The 24,557-nt window shown below is 41.1% G+C and overlaps 1 protein-coding gene across 14 annotated transcripts in view; it reads right to left on the reverse strand.

Moving 5' to 3' along the window:
- CADPS (calcium dependent secretion activator) overlaps positions 1-24,557 on the reverse strand; it is a 487,588-nt gene that overhangs the window by 45,700 nt on the left and 417,331 nt on the right. For all 14 annotated transcript variants that reach the window (XM_033210318.1, XM_033210317.1, XM_033210316.1 and 11 more), the window contains 3 exons: positions 24,227-24,301; positions 23,255-23,338; positions 2,164-2,196 (listed from right to left, as the gene is read on the reverse strand). In XM_033210318.1, coding sequence (XP_033066209.1) covers positions 2,164-2,196; positions 23,255-23,338; positions 24,227-24,301 — 192 coding nt within the window. The remainder of the gene's footprint in view (positions 1-2,163; positions 2,197-23,254; positions 23,339-24,226; positions 24,302-24,557) is intronic.

Here is a 24,557-nt window from a genome sequence, read left to right on the forward strand (position 1 = left end):
GGGGTGGTTACCTCCAGGCTGTTCTTGTGATAGTGAGTGAGTTCTCAGGAGATCTCATGGTTTTATAAGCGACTTTTTCCCTTTCACTCATTCTGCTGTCATGTGAATAAAGACGTATCTGCTTCCCCTTCTGCCATGATTGTAAGTTTCCTGAGGCCTCCCCAGCCATGCTGAACTGTGAGTGAATTAAACCTCTTTCCCTTATAAATTATCCAGTCTCTGGTGTCTTCATAGTAGCATGAAAATGGACTAATACACCTAATAAGTCTTCTAATTTAGCATAATTAATCCATAAACACTTAATGAGTACAGATCAGGGCACCCTGCATTTTGATATAGAGTCCATTTACTGGCCTCCCATCTTTATAATAAATCTGAACCTAGCTTGTAGGAATTATTAGATTGAACCATATGAAATGGCTGATATTTGACTTCTTTGATCTCACCAATATGCCAATTTCATGTGATTCAATCTAACATAACCTGATGTTAGTACCAATGACTGGATCAAATTTCTGTAGGTGTTTGGGCCTTGTCTATAGGACACCTGTTCAAACCTGCCTGAGATACCCTCTCTGCTCTGGATCCTACAGAGAACAGACCACAACTACCAAATCTTTGGGTCGAAAGCCTCGAATTTCAATTTCTGTCACTGCTGAAGACCAGTGGAGCCCAAGGCTGATGTCTGCAAATTCATCCCCCATCTACCTATATGCAATAGAGTGCGGACATCACATTACCACTACCACATGTGTCCTTCTCCCGGACTGAAATTCCTAATAAGTGCCAGGTATGGTGCTAGATGTTCTATGTATGTTGTGTCATTTAATTTGCACAGCAAACCCATGACTTACGTATTACTGTCATCTCCATTTTAAACATGGAGAAACAGGGCCAGAAAATTTGAGTAGTTAGCTCCCTGGGAAGGGAAAGTTTATACTTTGGGGGCTTGAGAAAGTAAATTACTTAACTTCTCTCCCTGCTGCAGTTATGTGAGCTTTTGCCATTCTCCATTATAAGAACTGTCTACCTGAAGGAGTCTGAGGTTTGTTGATGGGAATATTATATAAATTCAAAGCACAATTATTGATTGTACATTCTTTCATTAAACAAACAAAATATATGCTAACACCAAATTCACTCCAATTTTCTATTTTGTCTTCCTTTGAGAAATAAGCCAATAAACCATTACACACTTAGCTTCCTGGGAAAATGAATTTAAATGTTAATATAAATCCTTTTAGAAAAAAACAAATTTTAACAAATAAGTATTTGAACAAGGAGGGTACTTAACCACGTTCAGAATGAGAAATGCTTAGTACAAGACCCTTGGTGGCTGTTGAGATAAGCTCTCTAAATTTAATATTTTATAATGGACTCACACCTCTTTTGTTAGAAATGGAGAAACAAAATCATTTTCTTTTTTGCTTTATTGGAATATATTAAAATCTCTCCAATTTTATTTTGCTAATAGGCAGGGCAAAGTCTGTCTATAAATGTATCCTGATTTACCACAGGTAATCCCACACTTTAGCATTCATGTGTTGTACTTAACCTCAATTTAAATGTAAATTTTGGGCAACTTCGAGTGCTTTATCTGTGAACTTTGAGAGCTCTCTTCATTAATGAGGCCTGTACTAATTATAAGCAGTTTTGTGAGGTTTCCTTAAAACAATTGCAAAATTGACCTCAAAATGAACAAATTTAGAATTTATTTGTTTTTTATTAGGTTGGTGCAAAAGAAATTGCGTTTTCCACATTTTTAATTGCAAAACCACAATTACTTTAGCACCAACCTAACAAAAAATACTGTCACCCTTGTGCAAGTTTCTAGCTTCATGGCTCTCCTCCGAAGGTGTGCACACAGGAGGGTTGGTAAACATGAGGAAAACAGAATGAAACACCAGAGAAACCGATGAAAAATGAAAGTGAAAGTGAAGTGGGACATTTCTTCCTGAGGAAAGAAACCATACCCTCTTCTTATCTGAAAAAAAAAAATTCTACTACAAAATAGTCTTGGCTTCTTTCTGATGATCCAAGTCAGGAACACACAGTTTAGCTAGCAGCAATTAATATGAGTAGCACTATCAAAATTCTCATGAAAACAAAAAGTAAAAATGAAAAATAAAAAAACCCCGAAAGAAACACTTTTCAAATACTCACAGGTACATCCACATATTTGGAAGCTGCCTTCACCTAAAGAGGAAAGAAGAGGATGGAAGTGAGGCTGGTGTTTATGTTTAATTGTTCACTGCTCAATGCTGTATCCCCATCAGAATCAAAACAACATGCTGGCACATGCAGCTGACCAGGAAAAACAAAAAGGTACTAGAAAATAAAATCTGTTTGCTATTTTTTCAAGCCATAGCCACTGCTTTGCAGAAACAGAGAATGCACACTCAAATTTACTGATTCAGATTCTGTTGCTGGAGCGGGAGCTTTACATTTTCCTCCCTCCCACTGAAAAAGAGAAAAGTGACTAGCTAAACCCAAATGGATCAGTGGGGGACTTACGAGTCTAGAGAAGCAACTAAGATTGCTGTTACTTCTCGTACCTTGGGTCTTTGTATAATTTGGCTGCAGGTTGTCCTAACTAAATAACGAAATACCTGAGTTCTCAGCTTTCATTAACTCAGATTTTTAAGAGGAGGATGGACATCCTCAACCCAGAGGGAGATGTTGTCTGTGGGTAGGGGAATGAGAACCTTTCAAAACTGTCCAAAGGCTGCTTTTATGTCTCCTGATTTTAGGTGCTAAAAATTCCAGATGGGAAGTGCAGGAAGTGGTTATAAAAGTTTTAGTTTTGTGGGGAGGGAGTATGGTAGTGTGCTAGAGTGTTATGTTTGAGAGCATGGAGTTTGGAGTCAAACCTCGGTTCGAATCCCAATCCTACCACTTAGAAGCTGTGTGACCTTGGGCAAGTTACTTCATCTCTCTGAGCCTCAGTTACCTCATCTGCAAAATGGAGTTATTATTAGTAATACTGCCTATTTCCGCAGGTTGATAAGGATGAATTCACACTTAGCCACAGGATGTAAGCACAGAACAAATGGCAGCTAAGATGATGAATTTATAAGCAAATGTGGGTGAGCTCTGAGTACTGTGAGAAGCCAATGAACAGCTGGGTTTGAGAAATAAAGCCTATAGGAGTATGTTTAATATTCTGTGTGTTTCATTTTGACTCAGGTCACACATGTTATCTAGGCACAATTAAGACCAAGGGGTTATGTCTGGGGTCAGAGAGGGTTTCCTGTTTTTACTGGGAACTGCAAAGACTGCAATGCACAAAAAGCAGTTAGGATGTCTTTTCACATCTCAGCCAGGCTTCCTCCTGCAATTTGGCTGAGATCAATATTAGGAATCACAGCTTCACCCAAATGTCTCCCAGAAAAGTACCCAGGGGAGTGATTTCCTCTATTGCTCTTTTCTCAATGCTAGTTTCAAAAACGTCAGCTCTCAAGAGAAAACAGCCAATTAACCAATAGGGTGGGGTGGAAACAGCCCAGAATTTAGAGTCAAAAGTTCTTTCAGTGCCAGAACTCATTGACCCTGGGGAACTCATGCCAAGTTCCTTAGCCTTGGTTTCCAGATTTCTAGATCAAGGTAACAATACTGTGTACTTTGCAGGGCTGAAAGCTTGATGGAGTGAGAAAACACATGAGAAAGTGCTTTGTAAACTTTAAAGCAAGGAACACACATCAATTAGGTAATTATCGAGAGGGCAATGTATTCTACCTTCTTGAATCATTGCCAGCCCCCAAGATGATTCCTGGAGTCTCCTGTTATAGATTCTCTTAGAACCTTATATTTGTTCTTTGCAGCATTGGTTGCAATTCTGCCGAATTTTTTTTTTTTTTTTTTTTTTTTTTTTTTGCACAGTGTCTACCTCCCATATAATGTCATGAGAGCAAAGGCTATCTTGGTCTTGCTCATGGCTGTCTCCTCAATGATTCACCTGGTACTGGCTTAGAAAGGGAACTCAGGGAAAAATTATAGAGGGAAGGAATGAGAGAAAGCTAATGACCAGTTCTGGCTTCATGATGATTGAGAAGTAAGCAGAGGCAAGACTGGATCAAGGAGCCACTTCACTGATCAGTCTGAAAACCAACAGAGTTGTATACAAAGCTGACTGCCTGTAGAGGCTGGTGGGTAAAGGAAAATACTCTTAGTCCTTACAGGGATTTGAGGCAGGCTCTCCAGATATTGCACAATTATCATTTCTACTAAAAGATTCTAAACCCCAAATCTTTCCTCTTCATTCCTATGCTAGAACTTAGTTCAGGAAAGAAGGTGGCTTGCCTTTTTTTCATGTCTCCTCAATGTATACTATTATCTAATGTTTCTGTGATATTTTTCATTTGCAAAACACTTTCACAAACAGTTTCTTCTTTAAGCTGCCCTGCAAAAAGGGGGCGATTCAATCAGATCCATTTACAATCAAGAACCTAAAATCCATATAATTTAAGGAATTTATTTGCTCCTGATCACAGACAGGAGGCAGAGAAGCCAAGACTCCCACGTGGTCATCTGAGTCCAACTTTCTCCCTTCGAACTGTTAATCTCCTCAATACTGGTAGAAAAGTATGAGGAATTCGAGCATCAGTGGTCAGAGCAGGTGCTAGCAAAACAATTCTTCTCAGCTAGAAATTCCTCTTGTACTCTGTGATGTTGATGCTTAGCAGTTGGTAGGGGTTTTGCTACAGCTGAAATGATCAACCTTTAAACACACCATTTACCATTTACCACTAACATGCAGTTACAATCCGGAGAATGACAGCAGTATAATTCTATTCCTTTAAAGGCATTTTGGGAAGATGAGGCAAGTTTCTGTCATGAATGAAAATCATCCACTCTCCTTCATGCACCAGCCCTCGGTTTGTTAGGATTGTTCTTTTATTTAATAAATGATGACTTGCACTTAGTCTTAGTGATCCTCCTCCCATCCCATAATAACAGGAAAAAAACCCAGGGTAAATTGTGGTCTATTATTTGTTAGAGACATGTGTGTATCATTTTTGGTTCTGGATATTGAACATTTTTTTTTGTGGTGGGCGGGATGGAGTGTCACTCTGTCATCTAGGCTGAAGTGCAGTGGTGCGATCTCGGCCCACTGCAACCTCTGCCTCCCGAGTCGAAGTGATTCTACTGCCTCAGCCTCCCGAGTAGCTGGGATTACAGGCACCTGCCACCACGTCCAGCTAATTTTTATATTTTTAGTAGAGATGGGGTTTTACCATGTTGACCAGGCTGGTCTCAAACTCGTGACCTCAGGTGATCTGCCTGCCTTGGCCTCCCAAAGTGCTGGGATTACAGGCAGGAGCTACATACCCAGCCACTGGATATTGAACTTGAAGAAAGACGTTGATGATGAGGAAAAGGGGAGTCTGGCAGTATATTCTATAAGGAAAGCGAAAGAAAAGGCATCTTGCCTAGAAAAAGATGGGCTAATTGCAAAGAAAACCGTAATATTCATGTAGTTAATTAAGGAGCTTTAGTGCAGAAGAACTGAATTTGTTCACAATGGTTCCAGAGCATAGAATCAGAATGAATGTGTAAAATTACAGGGCCCTAGAAAAAGGTCTAAACAATGATCACAGTCCAGTTAGGAACTGGCCATGTCTGGTGATAGAGACCTCCATCTCACTGGAGAAGCTCAAGTAGAGGCTAGTTAGAAGGCTCTGAACGTGTTTTTCTTTTCTTTTCTTCGTATTTGTTTCTTTATCTACATAAGAGGTTATCTCAAAGGCTGCTTTTCATTGTCTGATTCAAGTCCCCTTAAGAGGTAGGAAGTTGTCACCAGTTACATTCTTTACAGTAGATAAATGTAGCAGAGTGGAGAAATTGACAGAACCAGGATCAGAATCTTTTCCTGTATAATGTCAGCAGTGCTCCCTTTTTAAGGATCACCTTTTCTTAAGTTATCCATATCCATAGGAATATGTCTTTTTGCCAGCTATACTCTAGGTAGTAGGGAATGACCAGATTCTCCCGACCCACTAGAGCTTTGGAATTATTGCCAGAAAATCAAAGCATGCACCAGGCACTGTATCTAGATCAAATAACCAACAGCTCTCACCATCTACACAAGACTATTTTACATTATAATTAGATATTGTTTTGATGAATAAAACACAAATTTCTTTAAAAGCACTATATAATATAGTAGCTTTTTGTCTTTATATATATTTTTTCCATCAATGGTTGTTAAAAGAGTGTGTGTGTGTAATTTTCTTCTCTTTTTTAAATCTAGCGAAGTGGCTTAGTGAATAGGTTCAGGATTAGCTAGGTTAAAACTCTGGCTTTGCCATTTTTTAGCTTGGTGACTAGCCATTACTTAACTTCTCTGAACCTCCTCTGTAAATGGGACAATAATAATGCTACTCAAAGGGTTCAACTAAATGTAGCTATGCTTATCTTGATTACTGGTAATAGTGGTTTACCAGTGTAGACAAAGCACATGCTCCTCAGCCTGCTGGTGATCATCAGTTTCACTCTCCACCTCTGACCCATGGGCAATTTCTTGCTATAAAAAGGATGCTGGAATCTCCCCAGGTTACCAACAGGTATCTGAACTGATTCTCCGTCTGGCATAGTTTCTGCCAGTTCTGTGACACCCTATGCACCGAGAACTCACCCTCTAAATGTTGAGGCTGACAGCAAAGAACTGTTCTCTTCCCTAAGTATGATTGAGTGTGGGCATAAGTGAGAGGGAAGTTCCACAGGCCAGTGCCCTGGGTTATAATCAACAATACAATCTATTACTCTCTGGGACCAAATCATAGCCATGTACCCTAGGGCACAGGAAACAAAGGGGAGGGGGTAGGGCTTGCCCCAGATACCTGGTCTGGCATCACTCCTAAGCAGGGTCTCAACTGCCTTCAAAGGAGAGGCAAGAACTGTGATCTCAGCAGAACTTCATCTCCTGGGACTCCCTGCTTTCTGACCATCCCTTCTGGTAGGACCAACCCATATCCTTTCTCTAGCAGCATTCATGAACCTTCTTGTCCCCAACTCTCCAGATAGAGCCAGTTCTGGAAAAAGCTTAGAAAAAGAGACACAAATCCAGAGAGGCTGATGGAGGCTAAGGATAAAATTAGGAGGAGGTGCTGTCAGTGAGCAATTATTCATGTTTCCATGTGCCTGAAACAAAGAACACTTACTACGTACAGGTGCCACATTAGGAGCTGTAAGATGAATGTGCTCCATGATTTCTGCCTCAAAAACCTTTTAAGGGGGATCTCGTTAATATTCCCATTTTACAGTTGAAGAAACTGAGGCTTAAAGAGATAAGCAACTTGGCCTGAAGGCGCACAACTAATAAGTTACAGCTTTGGACCTCCCATTCCCTAAGCTGCCTATTATCCTATTATTCAGTTTTTTTTAAAAAAACTATCAAACCACTTTTATTAACCAGTTATATTTAAGTCTTATTTTTTTCTTGTTTATGTAGATGTAACCTTAAATAGCTTCTCAAAAAAAAAAAAAAATGTATGAGGGACTTGAATACATTTGAGTCAATGCAGAAAGTCCAAAATAGTTACTCTGGTCTGAATGTCCCAGCTAATTACCTCGACCCTCCACCTCACTTAGCCAGTGTAGACAGGCTTAATGGTTTCTCTATTGAGCTCTTCCATTATTTTTCAGGTGCCCAAGGTAATCTTTTCATTGAACACTCACCATTCTGGGATTTTCACAATGCTGATGACTAAGGGATTTTCTTCTGCCTGGCCCTAAAAAGGGGACCTGAGTTAATCATTGTGCAGCTTTGATAGGGAGCGCGGCAGGGGCTTAAACCACTTCTCTTGCTTCATTAGGGGAAAAAGCAACCCAGGTGCAGACCACGAGGACCTCGGGGTTTGATACTATTAAATCAATGCACAGACAAAAAAAAAAGTGGATTAGGCCCTTTTTGCAAACAGAAATCTGGCGAGTAAGACTCAAAGATGGAAGAAGAAAGAAGTCTGAACAGATACCACCGCATTAGTGACTGCCCGAGCGCCCCATGGTCTCTCAAAAAAAAAAAAAAAAAAAAGGAAAAAAACAAGGAAATGATTTATTCTCTGCATGAGCTGACTCCACCCCTGCCTGTTTGACTTCACAAGAGCTCTGAGTTAATTTTCTTGTCCTTTGCCAAGAAACTGCAGACCACACCACCATTTCAAAGGGCTAGCAAAATTTACTTCAATGTTTGGCCTTTGACATTTTTGCTGCAAGGTTGATGATGCTACTTTGCTCCCTTTTCCACTTTCCTAACTCAAGCAATTTAGAAATGTAGATTTTTTTGCATCAAGGCAATTCAGTATGTAAAAATGTTACTCAGTACCATCCCTAAAATCATTTCATCTGTTGGTTTGATTTTTCATCTCTCATCAGCCTCATATCTAGACTGTAGGTGCTCTCTCTTAGTGTCTACACTGCCTGGCATATAGTAGTGGCTCAATAAAAATATGTTGAATGAATGAACTTTAGAGAATGGTAGTCTTTACTCAGTACCAAGGGTAGAGGTTAGAGGTTTCTAGCACTTTCTTACGGTAGGTATTTGAGCTGTAGCACTCTTATAGGATGACTAAGAAAGTACCACTAGGCACGATCAGTTCAAAAGGAACTGGTATTTGGTGCCTGTATAAGAAGAGCTTAAAGGGTCTCTTGTTTTGGTACACCCTAATTAGTGCAGCATACAAGGTAAGGGCTTGGGATCAGCAGACAGATGTTTGATCTGGCATCTGGTTTCATCACCCACTAGCTGTGGGCCAGGTAACTAACCTTTCTAAGCATTGGCTTACTTTTTGGAAAATAGATATAATGATAATAACAACAGTAGTTCCTCCTTATAGGGTGGCTGTGTGGATTATTAATTTTTAAAAAGATGAGTTTCTCAAGTGCTTACCACAGGTGGAATTCTATTCTAAGCATTTTCCCTGTATTAATTCATTTACTTCATGTAAAGGGCTAAAGGAGCTAATACATGTAAACATCTTTGCATAGAGCCTGGCACACAGTATGTGTTTAATTAGTGTTGGCTATTATTTTTATACTCCTTTTCCCTCCACCTCCCAAGGGTGGTGATTGGTCAGGTTTCAGTGCACTGGCTAGGCTATGTTCCCCTAGTGGTTGGGGTCATTAAACTTTACATATCTGAAACTTGGGTGTGCTGCTTCTGTTTCAAGGTTAGAATGCTTCAGGTAAGAGCGTGTGACTTATCCTGCAGTAAGAGGCCTGACTATTCTACTTCCTCTCCTCTTTACTGGCCATGTTCCAGGTGTGCTGTAGACCTCTCTGATTCTATTTCTCGCTGGCTTATCAGGCCTAACCTCATAAAAAGAGATCCCTGGAGACCACTACGGGTCTGTGGAGTTCTCTGCATTGGAATGTAGACCTGAAGTCCAGTTCACATTGTGATAGTTTGTTTCCAAAGATGCTTGCCATCAATTCTTTTGCTTTCCGTAGGCGCATGCTCTTCCCTCACTGAGAAATGGAGTCTATTCCTCCATCTGCCTGGAGTCTGGGCTGGTCTGCAACTGCTTTGACCAAGAGGATATAATGGAGCTGGTGCCATGCCAATTCTGAGCCTAGTCTTGAAGAGGTCTGGCAGCTTCTGCTTCCTCAGTCTTGAAAGCCAGCTGCCGTGTAAGTGTAACTACCCTGAGACTACCATGCTGCAAGAAACCCAAGCCACATGGAGAAGCCCAGGAGGATGAGATCCTATTTGGAGAGAAAAAAAGCCACATGGAGAGACACCAAGTTATCAGACATTCAGCCCCAGCCCAGCCTATTCATAGGGAAGTGGTTAAAAGCATAGACTCAAGCTGGACTGCGTGGGGCCATATTCCATTAGGTTGCTGCAAAAGTAATCGGGGTTTTTGCCATTACTTTCAATAGCTCTGCCGCTTACTTGACAAGTTACCTAACCTTTCTATGCTTCATTTTCCTCATCTGTAAAATGAGGATAATTGTATTGTTCATAAGGTTGTTGAGTTATTGACTGAGTTCTTAGAACAGTCCCTGGGCATAGTAAGAACTATGTGCCAGCAATCATTGTCATTTCTGCTGGAAAATCAGGTTGTTCTAGTGAATTGTACATGTATATTAAGGTTGGTCTGACCCTACGCGTGTGGCTCCCTAAATTTAAATAAATTAAAAGAAAATACAACTGAAATTCAACTTTTTAGTTGCACTAGTCACAGTTGAGAGTACTTGAGAGCTACATGTGGCTAGTGACAACTATTTTGGACAGCTCAGATACGGAATATTGCCATCATTTTAGACAGTTCTATTGGACAGTGCTGGTCTAGACTCAAGGGACACTCATAAATATAGGCTATTGCATTTTTAAGTGATATGAGTTAAGAATGCCTATGTTAGAAAATGAAATTGGAGGAGGAAGCAGGAGAAGAAAAAAGATATGGGTGTCATAGTCTCATTTCGTGGGTGAAACAGGAAATAAAGGTGGATGGGTACAGCTTAAAGTTATAATGGTACCAAGACAGGAAGAACAATACTGGTATAACTGTAACAGGAGGAGAGTGGAGGAGAAGTGCATGATGTAAAGTGAGCTGAAGCTCTGTTACAGTAGGGAGTCAAATAATCATTAAGATTGACCAATCAGGAAATGACTACAAAGGCTAGGTGCAGTGGTTCATGCTTATAAGCCTAGCACTCGGGAGGCTGAGGCAGGGGGATTGCTTGAAACCAGGAGTTTAAGACCAGCCTGGGCAACATAGGAAGACCTCTACAAAACAAACAAACAAACAAAATTAGCCAGGCGTGGTGGTGTGCACCTATATTCCCAGTTACTCAGGAGGCTGAGGCAGGAGGATCACTTGAGCCCAGGAGTTCGATGCTGCGGTGAGCTGTGATCATGCCACTGCACTCCAGCCTGGGAGACAAAGTGAGACCCTATCTCCAAATAATAACAATAAAAAAAAAATAACAGTATTTAGTACTCCAGGGGTTAAAAAATTGTTAAAAAGTTTCCTTTTGAAGGAAGGGATTGAGAGCAGAAAGGAGTAGAACAGAGAACCGAGTCTTTTTTAAAAAAAATTATGAATGTTTCTGTATCGTTTTATTTTAACCATGTGCTGATATGACTTTCATTAAAAATTATTGAAAAAAGGAACAAAAGTGATAGAATTTTCAATTTTCAATTCTAGTGGAGAAAGGGATTTTGCAGGAAGAATGTATCTTTCACAGGGTAACTTTCTCAAGGTGTTTGGTTGATGAAATCATGGTTTAGGGATATGTCCTCTATAAAGGCAAAATCAAAACCTAACAGAACCAACCCTCAATGCATAATCTGGATGCTCTAAGTGCATCTTGGGAAGATGAATAAATTTTAAGTGCCAACTGAGGGACCGACTGCTTGGGTGAGACAGAATGTGTGAGTGGGCGGATGTACTGGGACTGCGTGTGCGGGTGAGCAGTTGAGCAAACCTCAGTGGCTTCTGCCTGGGGCCAAGTGACAATTACAGTGAAAGCCCCTTCCAATACTTTCTGAGGACTGGAGAAAAACACAACCCTTGAAGTGTATCTGGAATCATAGACAGCATGACAGATTCCCAGGGCTCTGTCACCAGAGGGCCTAAAATGTCTTCTTTGCTTACCGAACGTCAATACTGTGCTGGGCCAGTTGGGAGCCACTATTTCCATATGAGCACTGGGTCAAATGCTACATGGACACACATACATCACGAGGCCATTGTCCCTTGTTTCCTTTTTTAAGAAGGCCAGAGTTTATAAATGCCATTTTTACAGAGGTGGAAACTGCGACACCAAAAATTTCTCATGGGTAGCTCACCAGATATCCATTGCTTGAAAAATGATCACTGGCTTTCAACATTTGATTCCCATTTGAAAGAAAAGAGTTAAAGTTTGAGATGTTTAAAAAATAAGGTTTCTCTAAGTTGCCTATAAATGGATCCAGTGTTAATAACATTTCAGATAATGGAAAAGAGAATACTGACCAAGTCTTGACTCTTACTCCTACTTTCTCAGTTAGTGTCTATGTGACCTTGGGAAAAGCAATGAACTACTCAGATTTCTCATGAACAATACAGAAATATTTAATAACTGATAGTCATATGTAAAATCATGAATGCATTTACCAATGATTGAACACCTAATTTACAGTGTCCTATTCACATCTTCTAAGAACTTGTCTCCTCCCTTTACAAATGAGGAAACTGGGCTCAGAGAGGTTAAGTTGCTGTCTTCAGGGCACACAGTCAAGAAGTAGCAGAGCTAGGATTTGAACCCTAGTGGGTGGGCCTGACTTCAAAGGATTCCCTACTGTATCAGGTTGTCCCTACACTGCCGTTTCACAAGACAATTTAACAAAGTGTGAAGGGAAAAGTCCTACCATGACTGTGGAAGTATTTTGAACAACAAAATGTATTACAATATTCACCAGCCACAAAAAAGACCTCATATATATAACTGTAACCATCAAGGATAATATTCTGAAATGACCTCTGTGAACCACTGTAGAGCTTCACAGGAGGCCATGGGAAGGTGGGAGACAGCCCAGGCTTTCCTGCAAAGCATCCTTAGGTAAGAATATGAAAACTGAGTTGCAGGGCTACTGGTTGATTGCACGGCTTCTGTGCATGTTCATAAATATTGATTGTGATTAAACTATTATCATAGTAATGAGGGTAGTAATGCCTCCTACAGCCCATCCCACCACACTCCTCAAAGTCCCTACCTTTTATTAAACAAAGGGCTGCTGGCACTGCTGGGGAGTTGGGCAAAAGGCAAGGAAATGATCTCTATTAAGCAAACGCATTCTATTCCATGCTCCGATTAGGAGCCGCAGCCTCATTAGCGATGAGAATTGTTCTCATCTCCTGTTGTTCAGGGTACTGTGCTCCGAGACTAGATCCAGGAAGTGTATGTTCTCATCTTCCCCTACCCCCCACCCCCTGGGGCTTCCGAACAGATGCCTGATTGAAGTAGACCTGTTTTCCCTTCCAGTTTTCCTTTTCCTCATTTCTGTCCCAATCCCTCATTCCCAGAGACGATTTTTCCAAGGCCGAAGGGCTCCTTCAGATCCACCCTCTTAACACTGCTGATACTTAACAATGGTTGCATGCTTACTCTTTGCCTAGCACAAGGTTAAGCAATTTATCAGGAATTCACCCTCACAATGGTGGGCATGAAATTCTCATCGCTTACAAATGAGGAAACTGAGGCTTGGAGAGGTTAACTGACTTCTTAAAAGATCCACAACTAGTGACATTATGGAGCTGGTATTTGAAACACGGTTCCCTTGGACTCCAGGGTTTGCCCTCCTAATGGCCACATTGTATGCTTTTCCATTTCGTTGATTTTTGTGACATGATCTTGTTTTAGGAGAAACTTGGAAGTGCAAATTGGAAAGTTCTAATTTTGTAAAATCTCCAAGCAGACATGTAAGCTTATTTGACTTTTCCTGCAGGCTGCTTTAGCCTGAATTTGAAGGTATAAATTATGTCACTGCTGCCAATGACAACTTATCTATCATAGCCTAGGTTTGTAACACAGTGGTTAGGTTTCTCTCTCTCTCTTTTTTTTTTTTTTTTTTTTTCATTTTCTCAGGTAAAGAGTGAGGAAAACAAGCAATCCCAGAGAGGATTTTTGCAAGGCTCAAGGGATGAGTTAAGAGGTCTGAGTTCTACTAAACTAGCTGTGCAAGTCATTCTCCTTCTCTGGTCTCAGTTTCCGCAACTGCAAAATGGAGTGGCTAGAAAGTATCAGTACTTCCCAGACTTCCAGCATCAATACACCTTCCTGATTTTGGCTACAACCCATGAACCACCTGCATTATAGTTACTTATTACTTCTCTTTAAACTAGCTCACTTTAAAAATACTTAATTATAAAGGGAAACGTATTACTACTATAAATGAAAAAGCAGTATCACTCTCAATAAGAAAAAAGCCAGGGTGAAAATAAATACAATATAACTAAAATAATGGTAGCAAATTCTGGGTAGACATGGTTGCCTGCTAAAGGTCCTGATCCTGAAGCCTCCCCCTCCTCTGTTACAAATGAAAAATTGAGATTTTTAGAAAGGTGTGAAAGACAAATGAGCACCAGATGGAAACTTTCTTCTTGATATAAGGATAAAGATGAAAAGGGAATTAGAAAAATAATAACCCTTTCACAATGTGATTGGTCTTATTGAATGATGAATTTTTGGAGCATCTAACACCAGCAGCATCTAAGGTCCCACGTGGTACATATCCTACACTTGGGATATACTCAGTGGTATGATAGTTTCTGAAAGGCTCACTCTCTCTCTCTTTCCTTTCTCTTTCTCTATATCTCCCTCAGAAAAAACCCCAATATAATAATATACTGAAATATAAGTAATAGAGTGTTTGCCAATTTCAGTAAAACACTCCTGATGTGGTCAGTTTTAGGCTACCAATGTGACATCCCTAACTTTGAACATAGGAAGAGAAAAGGAGAAGTGGCTCTCACCAGCAGGTAGGAGCCAAGCAGACTCTAGCATATCACTGGAAACACTGAACCAGAAAGTCTAGAAAGTTCCTTCTATTGAATGCACTCTAGGCAGTAACTTCCAGACAGTAGAGTAAGATTTTTGTTTTAAATCTCTCTCTACTACTCTTAGTTCAGTAATTTACATACAGCAGTGGCTGATTGAGTAACTGATGCTAACATTTGTGCTCAGTGGTAGAACCACACTAATAATTACAATGATAACAATATCTAACAAGTATCAAATACTTACTCCAATCCACCATTTTCTCATTTACTTCTACCCACACCACATAATGTAGGTCTTATGGTTCCCATTTTACAGATTAGGCAACTAAGGTCAGAGATTAATTGATCTAAGATTATACTTTAGGAAGTGGCAGAACTGGAAAAACAAGAAACCTCAGTGCAGACTGAAATAAACCTGATTCAAACCAAAATATGCTTGGAGAATTAGATATATACTTCTAGTTAAGCAAACATTTTGATTAATAAAGAGGTATTTTAGAGACTATGTAAAAATGAAAAATTCTTTTATTTTTGAGACGGAGTCTCGCTCTGTTGCCCAGGCTGGAGTGCAGAGGCACGATCTCAGCTCACTGCAAGCTCTGCCTCCTGGTTCACGCCATTCTCCTGCCTCAGCCTCCCTAGTAGCTGGGACTACAGGCGTCCGCCACCAGGCCTGGCTAATTTTGTGTGTGTGTGTGTGTGTGTGTGTGTGTTTTTTAGTAGAGAGGGGGTTTCATCATGTTAGCCAGGATGGTCTCGATCTTCTGACCTAGTAAACTGCCTGCCTTGGCCTCCCAAAGTGCTGGGATTACAGGCGTGAGCCACTGCGTCGGGCCGAAAAATTCTTTTAGCATTAAAATAAAACACAAAATGAAAAAAAAAAATACTAAACATAATGGAAAATGTCTTTGATGAATCAAATTTTTGCATGCAAGAATGTGCTAAAATATAAGTCACAAGAGTTTTGGTTGACCTTGTCATGGATAATAGTTTGGACAGCTTACAGGAGAAATGATTGGTATGCTAAGACTGAACTGGTAAGAAAATGGAACCAACCCAAATGTCTATCAGTGATAGACCGGATAAAGCAAATGTGACACAATCGAATACTACACAGTCATAAAAAAGGATGAGTCCGTGTCCTTTGCAGGGACATGGATGAAGCTGGAAACCATCATTCTCAGCAAACTAACATAAGAACAGAAAACCAAACACTGCATGTTCTTACTCATAAGTGGGAGGTGAACAATGAGAACACATGGACACAGGGAGGGGAACATCACACACCAGGGCCTGTTGCAGGGTGGGGGGCTAGGGGAGGCATAGCATTAGAAGAATTACCTAATGTAGATGACGGGTTGATGAGGGCAGCAAACCACCATGGCACATGTATACCTATGCAACAAGCCTGCACGTTCTGCACATGTATCCCATAACTTAAAGTATAATTAAAAAAAATAAAAATAAAAAAAGCACCAGGGTCATGTAAACTTTCTTACACTTTTGAGTAATTTGACAGTAAGGCTAAGAATGGCTATTTATGGAGCACCTACTTACTATATACCAGGTGTTATGAAAGGCCTACTGTTAATCTCTTATTAGCCCAGTGGCTCTCTGAAGCAGCTATCAGCATTCCCACTCTATAGATGAAGAAACCAAGGCTGAGAAACGGTCAATAGCCTGCCTATGTTTCTGTTAGTCTGGGCTTCACAGTCACACCTTTATCTTAATCACTCTCTAACTTTCTGGTGATAAGCTTCCCACTGCATGTGATTTGGAGGTCAGCATAGAATCTATAGTTAATTTCATGACATCTATTTCCTGTTTGAAGCCATGTACCTATTCATTAGGTATTTCTTTTTTCTATTTCTTTTTTGAGACGGAGTCTGGCTCTGCCGCCCAGGCTGGAGTGAAGTGGCGCAATTTCGGCTCACTACAACCTCCGCCTCCTGAGTTCAAGTGATTCTCCGGGCTCAGCCTCTCAAGCAATTGGGATTATAGGCACCTGCCACCATGCCTGGCTAATTTTTGTATTTTCAGTAGAGATGGAGTTTCACCATGTTGGCCAGGCTGGTCTCAAATTCCTGACCTCAGGTGATCCGCCCATCTCTCCCTCCCAAAGTGCTGGGAAATACCCACATTCATTAGGTATTTCTTTTGTAGCTAGCATTTCTGTGACCTGGTCACTTAGACCACACAGTCTGGAGAAAATACTGTGTCTGTCTTACGTTTGTTTTGAATGATATCCAGCTGTTCACTACACAGTATTAAGTGAAATGGTTAACTTTGGATACTCATCTTTTCTCTTCTGTAAAGCTTCTGAAGGGTTGCTTCAGACAGCAAATGTGTTAATTGTTAACTCCATTTTCATGGCATCAACTGGAAATAAGGATGTCCTACTAGGCAATAAAATGATCTGTCACAGACCCCAAAGGGGATGTCAAATTCTGAAACACTAGGGAGTGGCTGATGAAAGAAATTGACAGAAGATATGGCAGATCAGTGTTTTAGAGTTCTCTAACTTTAAAGTGCAGTGTTTTTTGGTTGGCCCATATGAACAAAATACTTTAGAAGAAATAAATGGTGACTTCCATTGGAAGGTGGCCCTCAGCTCCAACATCAGAAGACCAATAAGCCCAGCTGGCTTATAACAGGGAGTTGGTCTCTCTGTGACCTGCCTTAATTTCTCCAGCTGAATTGATTTTGGTAAATTCCCTGCTCAAAACCCTTAAAGTCTGTACCATAGGCAAGCTCCTTCATGATCAGGCTCCTGCACTGATTGCTCTTTAACTCCATCTCTGCCATTTCTCTCCTTCTGGCCTGGCCTTTCCCTGAGTCACAAGGAACTTCTAGTTCCTAAAATGTACTAGACCTTCCCTTTTACCTCCATGTCTTTGTATCTTGGAATACTCTTTGTTCTCTCCTTTGCCAAGCAAAACTCTACTTATTCTTTAGGTCTCGGCTCAAATATCATTTCCTTCAGTGGTCTCTCAGATGAGGTTAGGTTCCTTTGGGCCATAGTTGCACTGCACTGGTTACTCTCTCTTTCTGAGTAATCACCATGCTTGTAAATTACTTGTTGAGAATATGTATCTCCCTCATGCAAATGTCCAATAAACAGCATTTTATGTCTTATTCATCGCTAACCCCCCAGTGTCTAGCACATAGTAGGCACTCCATAAACAGGTATAGAATGAAGGACTAATGTGAAATGAATGATTATCTGGACAGCACAAAGGAAGTGGGGAATTTTGAATGTCTGTTACTTCAGTATTACGGTAAAATAGCTGGCTGTTGAGTAAAATCTTTATAAATTATTTTTGCTGGTAATATATGAAAAATAGACGACTCTTTTTCTTAGAAGTGGTATCAGCTAGTGGATAGTTTCTGGAAAAGCCTCTAATTGACTTCACCTACAGATTTCTGTGTATCTGTGGGGAATAACATTTTTCTAATAATAAAGGAGCAATTTAGGGTAGAGTCTTAATAGCTATGTGACTTTGACAAATCACTCAACATCACTTATCTATAAAATGCGGATGATAATTAAATCAGTTGCATAGAGTAATTGTGAGGATCAAATGAGAAAATGTATGCAAACACTTAGCACAGTGTCTGGCACATAGTATGTATTCAATAAACGCCAGCTACTACTACCACAGTTGATGCTTCTGTCCAAGGCAGACACCTCCACTCTGAAATGTAGAAGCCAATTGACTTAAAAATTACATGTATTTGGCAGTGAATAATCTGGTGATGTTACCCTCTGGAGGGTAAACCAAAACCTCTGTCTGCATCACTCATCATCAACCCACACTGTAAAAAGCCGTCTCTCCTACCCTGGACATTCCCTGAAGCCAAAGCATAAGTGAAATGCCATGAGAGAAAATACTAACAAACTCTGAGGGATATTCACCCCATTCTAGAATTCAGATTGCCTCTTAACTAAAATGTTCTGTGAACAGAAGTGAATTTCATTGATCCAGTTCCGGCTCAGGTGGCATTCTCCTTCTAAGGCATGGCATCAAGAGCTCTGCACAAAAGCAGTCGATGCTACTGATTTACACAAACTCCAGCTCTTCTCACAAATGCTAGTGGGGAGAAACATATCTGTTTTGTTTCATTTCCAGGTGGCAAGACAATCAAAATGCTGGTAAAAGGAAAACAGGGTGAGTGAGGGCAACTTAAGACAAAGAAGACTGGACATATGGTAGGTTTCAGGCTCCTGACAGCCCTAAGATACGTTTTATTCTTCCTGTTGCGAGTGGCTTCCATGTTGTGTTGTGATCACCTCAAATGGATTTGTTTGATCGGAGGAGGATGTCTGAATTCTAAGGAAGTTCAGAGGACTTGATATAAAGTTCAGACAGAACTTAATAAAGGTTCTGTCTGCTTTGAGGTGGGGCCTGGGCTACTCCTACATCTTTATTCTTCTGCAGGGGCCCCAGGGTTTAGTGAAGGAAGAATTCACGTGAGCTGGGGGTGGGGGGTGGGGGGAGGTGCGCTTAACCTTTCCGAGCCTTAGTTTCAACATCTGCAGAAGAGTGTTGGAATGGGATTGTTCTGAGGATTCAGCAGGAAAAATACATTTAAAGCAGGTAGCTTTGTGCCAGGCACTTAGCAAATGTTTAAGGAATAGGAGCTGTAGCTCTTATAGTTATTTTAGACTTCTGAATTCATCTAATATAACCATCATCATATTACACTGAAGGAAATTAAAAGCCAAGATGTGGTCCCTTGTTCCAGGTCACACAGCTCCTTGGTAAGGGGCCGAGCTGGGTTACCATCCCAGTTCTCCCTACCCTGTGCTGTCTTTTTTACTGTACCGCATGGACTCTCATGACTCATTAGCTCAGCTGAGCTCTTCAGTATATCATAGTTCTCAAGCTTTCCACCTTTGCCCTCTGCAGTCAAGTCTCCACCCTCAACATTCACTTAATCCCTAAACCATGTTTATGTCACCTCTAGAATATCCCGCAAAAACGCCTCCTGCTTTCCTGCCTCCTGGCTAATGCAGCTGCTATTCTGTCCAGAAGATTCTCCCCTCTTCTGTATCCATCGCTGACTCCTTCAAGCTTGAGAGCTCAAGTCTCTCATGTCATCTGCAGAGAGAACTTGCCTGAACATCCTGGCTGAAGTCATATCACCTCCCCACTTTCTCTTGCTCTTCAGTTTATGTCCTGTGGAAATGTTTCTCCCACTGGATAATTTTCTTTCATTTTTAATTGCCTGTCTCCTTTACTAAATGTAAGTTCCCAAAAGAGCCGAGGACACACCTTTCTGGCCTATTGCTGTGTCCTTAGCACCTAGCACAGCACATGACACATAGGTGCTCAGTAAACAGAAGTTGAGTAAATGAATGAATTCATTCTAGAACCAGCATATTTGTTAACACTTGCAGAGGACAGAGAAAAGCATTGTCATTTTCTGTGGGAGGAACATGGGTACCTGCTTGCCTCTCTTCTTGGCCTCCTAAAAGAACAACAAGTGGCTACCCACAAGACAGGGACCCTTCCAAACAGGCATCCCACGCAAAAGCACATCTTGCAGTCAAAGGAAATGGGCAGATAGTTGCTAATTGCGTCTTCCAACTGGGCTGATCTTTCAAAAGTTCGAAAGGCGCCTGCCTCCATAAATCCCAGACTGCTACTGCTGCTGAAGCTGGTGAGGGAGGAGAGGAGGGTGCGCTTGGGCGCCTCTCGGGCTGGCACGAAGAAGCCACATCTCATCCTCCCTCCTCCCCCCAGCTCCTCTCCAAGAGAGGAAGCAATGCAGATGGAGACGAGAAATAAATATTCCTGCCTGCTCCGTGCCACTGCAGACGTTTTCCAAAATGTCTGGCTTGGACCATGAAACAAGCCCACCCAGGAAAGGAGGCGCTCAGCGGGAGAAAGAGGGGGAAAGGGTGGCATATTTGTCGATACTCGTCAGCTTTCTGGGGGGCAGAGCACATGGCTCATCCTTGGCAGCCCTGCTGAGGTGGGGACGTGGTAAGTGCACAGTAATACTTGAAGAATTGAATCAGAAATGGGAGCGGAGTTAAGGAACTCATGCCAGAGCGTCGGCACTATCTCTATGCCTCTGCACAGGGTCCTAGGACTCACAGCTGGTTCTTTCACAGGTTTCAAGCTCTTTGCACAGTATACCTGCTGCCTCTGCTCAACCCTTTTGCTTCCACTCGACTCCTGGGGAATTAACACAATTGGGCTGATGGAAGCCTTCAAAGGCCATTTGGAATTTGGGCAGGAACTCAGAATCCATGTGTGGAGATATTCCTGCCACCTATAAACACAGTTCACTTTCTCTAATACTGGAATACTGGCAGGAGATGAGAACACGGGCTGCAAATGATAAGTGGGTGCTTTTGGCCTGGGGTGGCCAAGTGTGTGGGAGAAGTGTCACTAAGGAGGGAAGTTACAGGCCCAGCAACAGGCACCGAAGTGTTCTGCATTACACTGCCTTTGCTAGGCATGCTGTGAGGCTGCAAAATGTCTCTGAAAAGGGAGATGAGAGGATGGGAATTTCAGTTTGAACACTTCTGCACAGGATGCTCTGGGTGTCCTGTCTCTAACCCTCCTGTGAGACTCCCTGATGCCCTGTTCTTGATATCACTGCCCCTGGACCACCTTCCCATAGTCCTCTTGGTAGGCCAGTAATTAGGGTGCGGCCCTTGGTGGATTGAATTCTGCTCAGTAAAGAGCAGAGGAGCTTTCCTGGGTTTTACAGGTTCAAGTCCAATGCAACAAAAACGGTTGCTCAAAATGAAGATGCAAAGAAAGCAATGTCTTCTGTGGGTGTCAGGGAAACATTTTCCAGAAATGTTGCATTGAATTCTGTTTCTTTTCACCATTTCCAGGACTTCACTGAGGAAAGAAACACTGTCTAATATTTCCCACTCATGTGCCCTGAATCCTTCTTTATGAATCTTCCCCTCTCATTTGCCCATCTGCCTTCCAGCGCCAGGCAATTGTCAGCTGAATCCCACTCTCTCCAGGAAGCCATTCAGTGGTGGGGGAAAGCTGGCAGGACACAATGGTTCCTGTCCCCACTCCGCCAATTGCTGTGTGACCTTAGACAAATCACTCCCCTCTCTGGGCCTTGGCTGCTTTGTTTGTCAAAGGATTGGGTTGGATAGGTTTCCTTTCAGCTGTGACATATTATAGCAGGTTCTATAGAGTGAAATTAGATGGAATTCCTACTGTCCTTATCCCCTTCCCACCTCACCTTTGCCAGTAAAGCTCCAGGGATGAGGGCCATCACACCTCTGGGATTGAATTCAATCCTTATACCTGGGAAGGTCAGAACTGCATATCAGAAGAAACTGTTTTAAATGTTTTCTGACTGTATTTCCCTTAGTTCCCCAAAATATTAATGTATGGGTTGGGGAAAGATCAAAGTAGGGTATATTTGGAAAGAAGTTGTGTGCATGTATGTTTGCATTTTATAATACTCATATTAGTTACTTTTAAAAAATAATAGTTGCCATTTATTGAAATCTATTATGAGCTAGGCCTATGCTAAGCTCTTTCACCTACATTACTATCTTCATGATAGCTCATTAGGGAAGATATTATCTGTCCCGCACTCCCTTACAAATGAGAAAACTGAAGTTTCGAGGGGATGAGACACTTGCTAAAGATCACACAGCTGTTAACATTGGCAATGGGATTCGAGCCTGGCTCTGTTGGATTCCAAGGACGATAATGTGCTATCCACTACCCTGTGCTGGGCCTTGTTTTGGCATTCAATCACTATCTGAAAGATTCTTCATACAGTGAGAATGTTTTAAAGACCCACAGGCAGTGGGTCCTAAATTGATTCCCTTTCCTATGGTGTTGTCAGAGGAAAACAGCTAGTCTCAGAGCCAGCAGGAACCTGCTGTCAGAAATGGCAGGGAGCATGCAGCTGTGGTGCCTGCCTAGCATCAGGAAGAGTGGGAGAACTGGGCCCCTGAAGCAGCCCATTTATAGCAACCATCTCCACTGATCATTTATCCATAGAAAATAAGGCTGGTTTCGGCCCAGCCTTAGCTACCTCATTTCTATGCCCTTGCCCAATTTTGGCACAAAATCAGAGCCTCTTGGAATTTGCAGATAATGAGATCATATGTTCCAAAAATTGTAAACTTAAATGGCTCCCAAGCCCAGCTAGGTATGTGAATGAGTGAAACAGCCCGGAGGGAGTTATAGCAAACTGTAAACACATGTCCAGTCTAAGACCCCCAAGACACAGTTCCAGCAGACTTGCTGTGCACCTAGCATGCTATGCAGGCACCCCCAGAAATATAGAATTTTCTGTGAATTCTGATTTTTAAATGTAGGCAATTCAGTTAAGAAGAACGTACTTGACACAGTGAGGACCATATAAAACATATCTGCAGGCCTGTGTGCAGGTCTTCATTTACAAACTCTAAAATTAATTTTTCTCATTTACAGATGAGGAAACGGTGGCGCACATTAAGTCATTTGCCAGAGCTAGCTAAGGTGGGCTTAGGCAGGCAACTCTTTGGATGCATACATATAGAAAAGTGTGTGTGTCTTCATAAAAATACACACATATTGTACATTTAAAAATGATATAGAAATGATGTTGGATTACCTGCTGTTATGAAATGTTTGGCTTTTCACATAGTGTTAATATTATACAATAGTTGACGGTAATTAACACATACACCCATCCCAAAACAAAATGACACAACATAACTCCTCTCCCAAACCAAAACCAAAAATTAAAACAAAAGCCAGGAAAGAAAGAAGCTCTTTACTTACGGTAAATGACAGAAACGAAGAAAACAAAGTCCCTTCATCATATCTGGATAATTTTGCCAGCACTCCTTCCAAGATAGTAACAAACTAGAAAAACAGCAAAAAAGAAAAAAATGTTATTTCAAACTATACTTGTTCACCATAAAGCACATCATTTCCCAACCACATAAAGGCTGGGATCAAGCCCTCCGTTCACTTCTGCAGTCTATTATTTGATTCCCGCCTTCGGAGAAAGGAATAGACTGCCTTTACATAGAAATATTTGACTTATCCGGCTTTCTCTTCATTATTATGTGATTGCAAATATAGAGTGTTACAGAAGTGCAAAGTGACAAAATATTATTGAGTTGCATATAGCATGCGATAATATTAAATGCACTTTTTAAAATCCAAAACTGCGCAAAGCAGTTTCTACGTTACATATTAGCACTACATTTAATCCAATCTATTTTTATTTGTATTTTATCAGTAATTTGGGGGAAACAGAAGTTTAGCACTGGCAAATATAAATGTCTTCCCATTCAGCATTACTTAGTTAAAATTCTATAATTCATGAGGGTGACTGAAATAGCTTTATCTGACTTTTATGTTTTATTATGACTCTCACTGCATGTGAAACTAGAGGAAAAGGGGTTTTCATGATGGCAGAATTCCTTATTACCGTTTAACTTTCTGTATTTAAAAATCTAACTTTGTCAGTGCTGAAAAACAAAACAAACATTTCCTGTATAACCTAGCGCGACGTTTGGGGACAAATTCTTATTAAGTTAACATATGCCACTTCATCAATTTATCTTCACACGGCTCGAGATCATCGGAAAATCATTTAGAGCTGAGGCTGGGTGACGTACAATCTTGTTTCCTGAGAGACGCAAGTATCCAGCTCAACTTTTTAACGTGTTACATTTTAATGGAAACGGAGACATAACAAAGCAGTGTTCACAATGAAACATTTCACCTGAAGCTGGAGGTTACCTTTGCAACCAAGAGTGTTATCATTTCTTTAACAGTTTCTTCAATTAGTTCGTCTATTTTTGAATGGTATTGATGCTAAGAACACAGAAAAACAAATATTAGCATGTTTGGGAGGTGATGGCATTGCATCCGTCAGTAATTTTTAGACAACATAATTTATAAATAAAGCCTGGCCTGCAGACCCAGTTTATTTCCTTAGTCCCAGAAATATCTGTAAGATCCTGACTCCAGTTCTTTGATGGAGAGAAATCTGAAGCTCTTAAAAATATTACCAAGGTCATTGTTCCTCACTTAAGGCTTTCGATGCCTCTAATGTGTGTAGACACACAAA

The sequence above is a fragment of the Trachypithecus francoisi genome, unplaced genomic scaffold, assembly GCF_009764315.1.
Source record: "Trachypithecus francoisi isolate TF-2019V2 unplaced genomic scaffold, Tfra_2.0 Lachesis_group0, whole genome shotgun sequence".
In the NCBI taxonomy this organism is placed as follows: Eukaryota; Metazoa; Chordata; class Mammalia; order Primates; family Cercopithecidae; genus Trachypithecus; species Trachypithecus francoisi.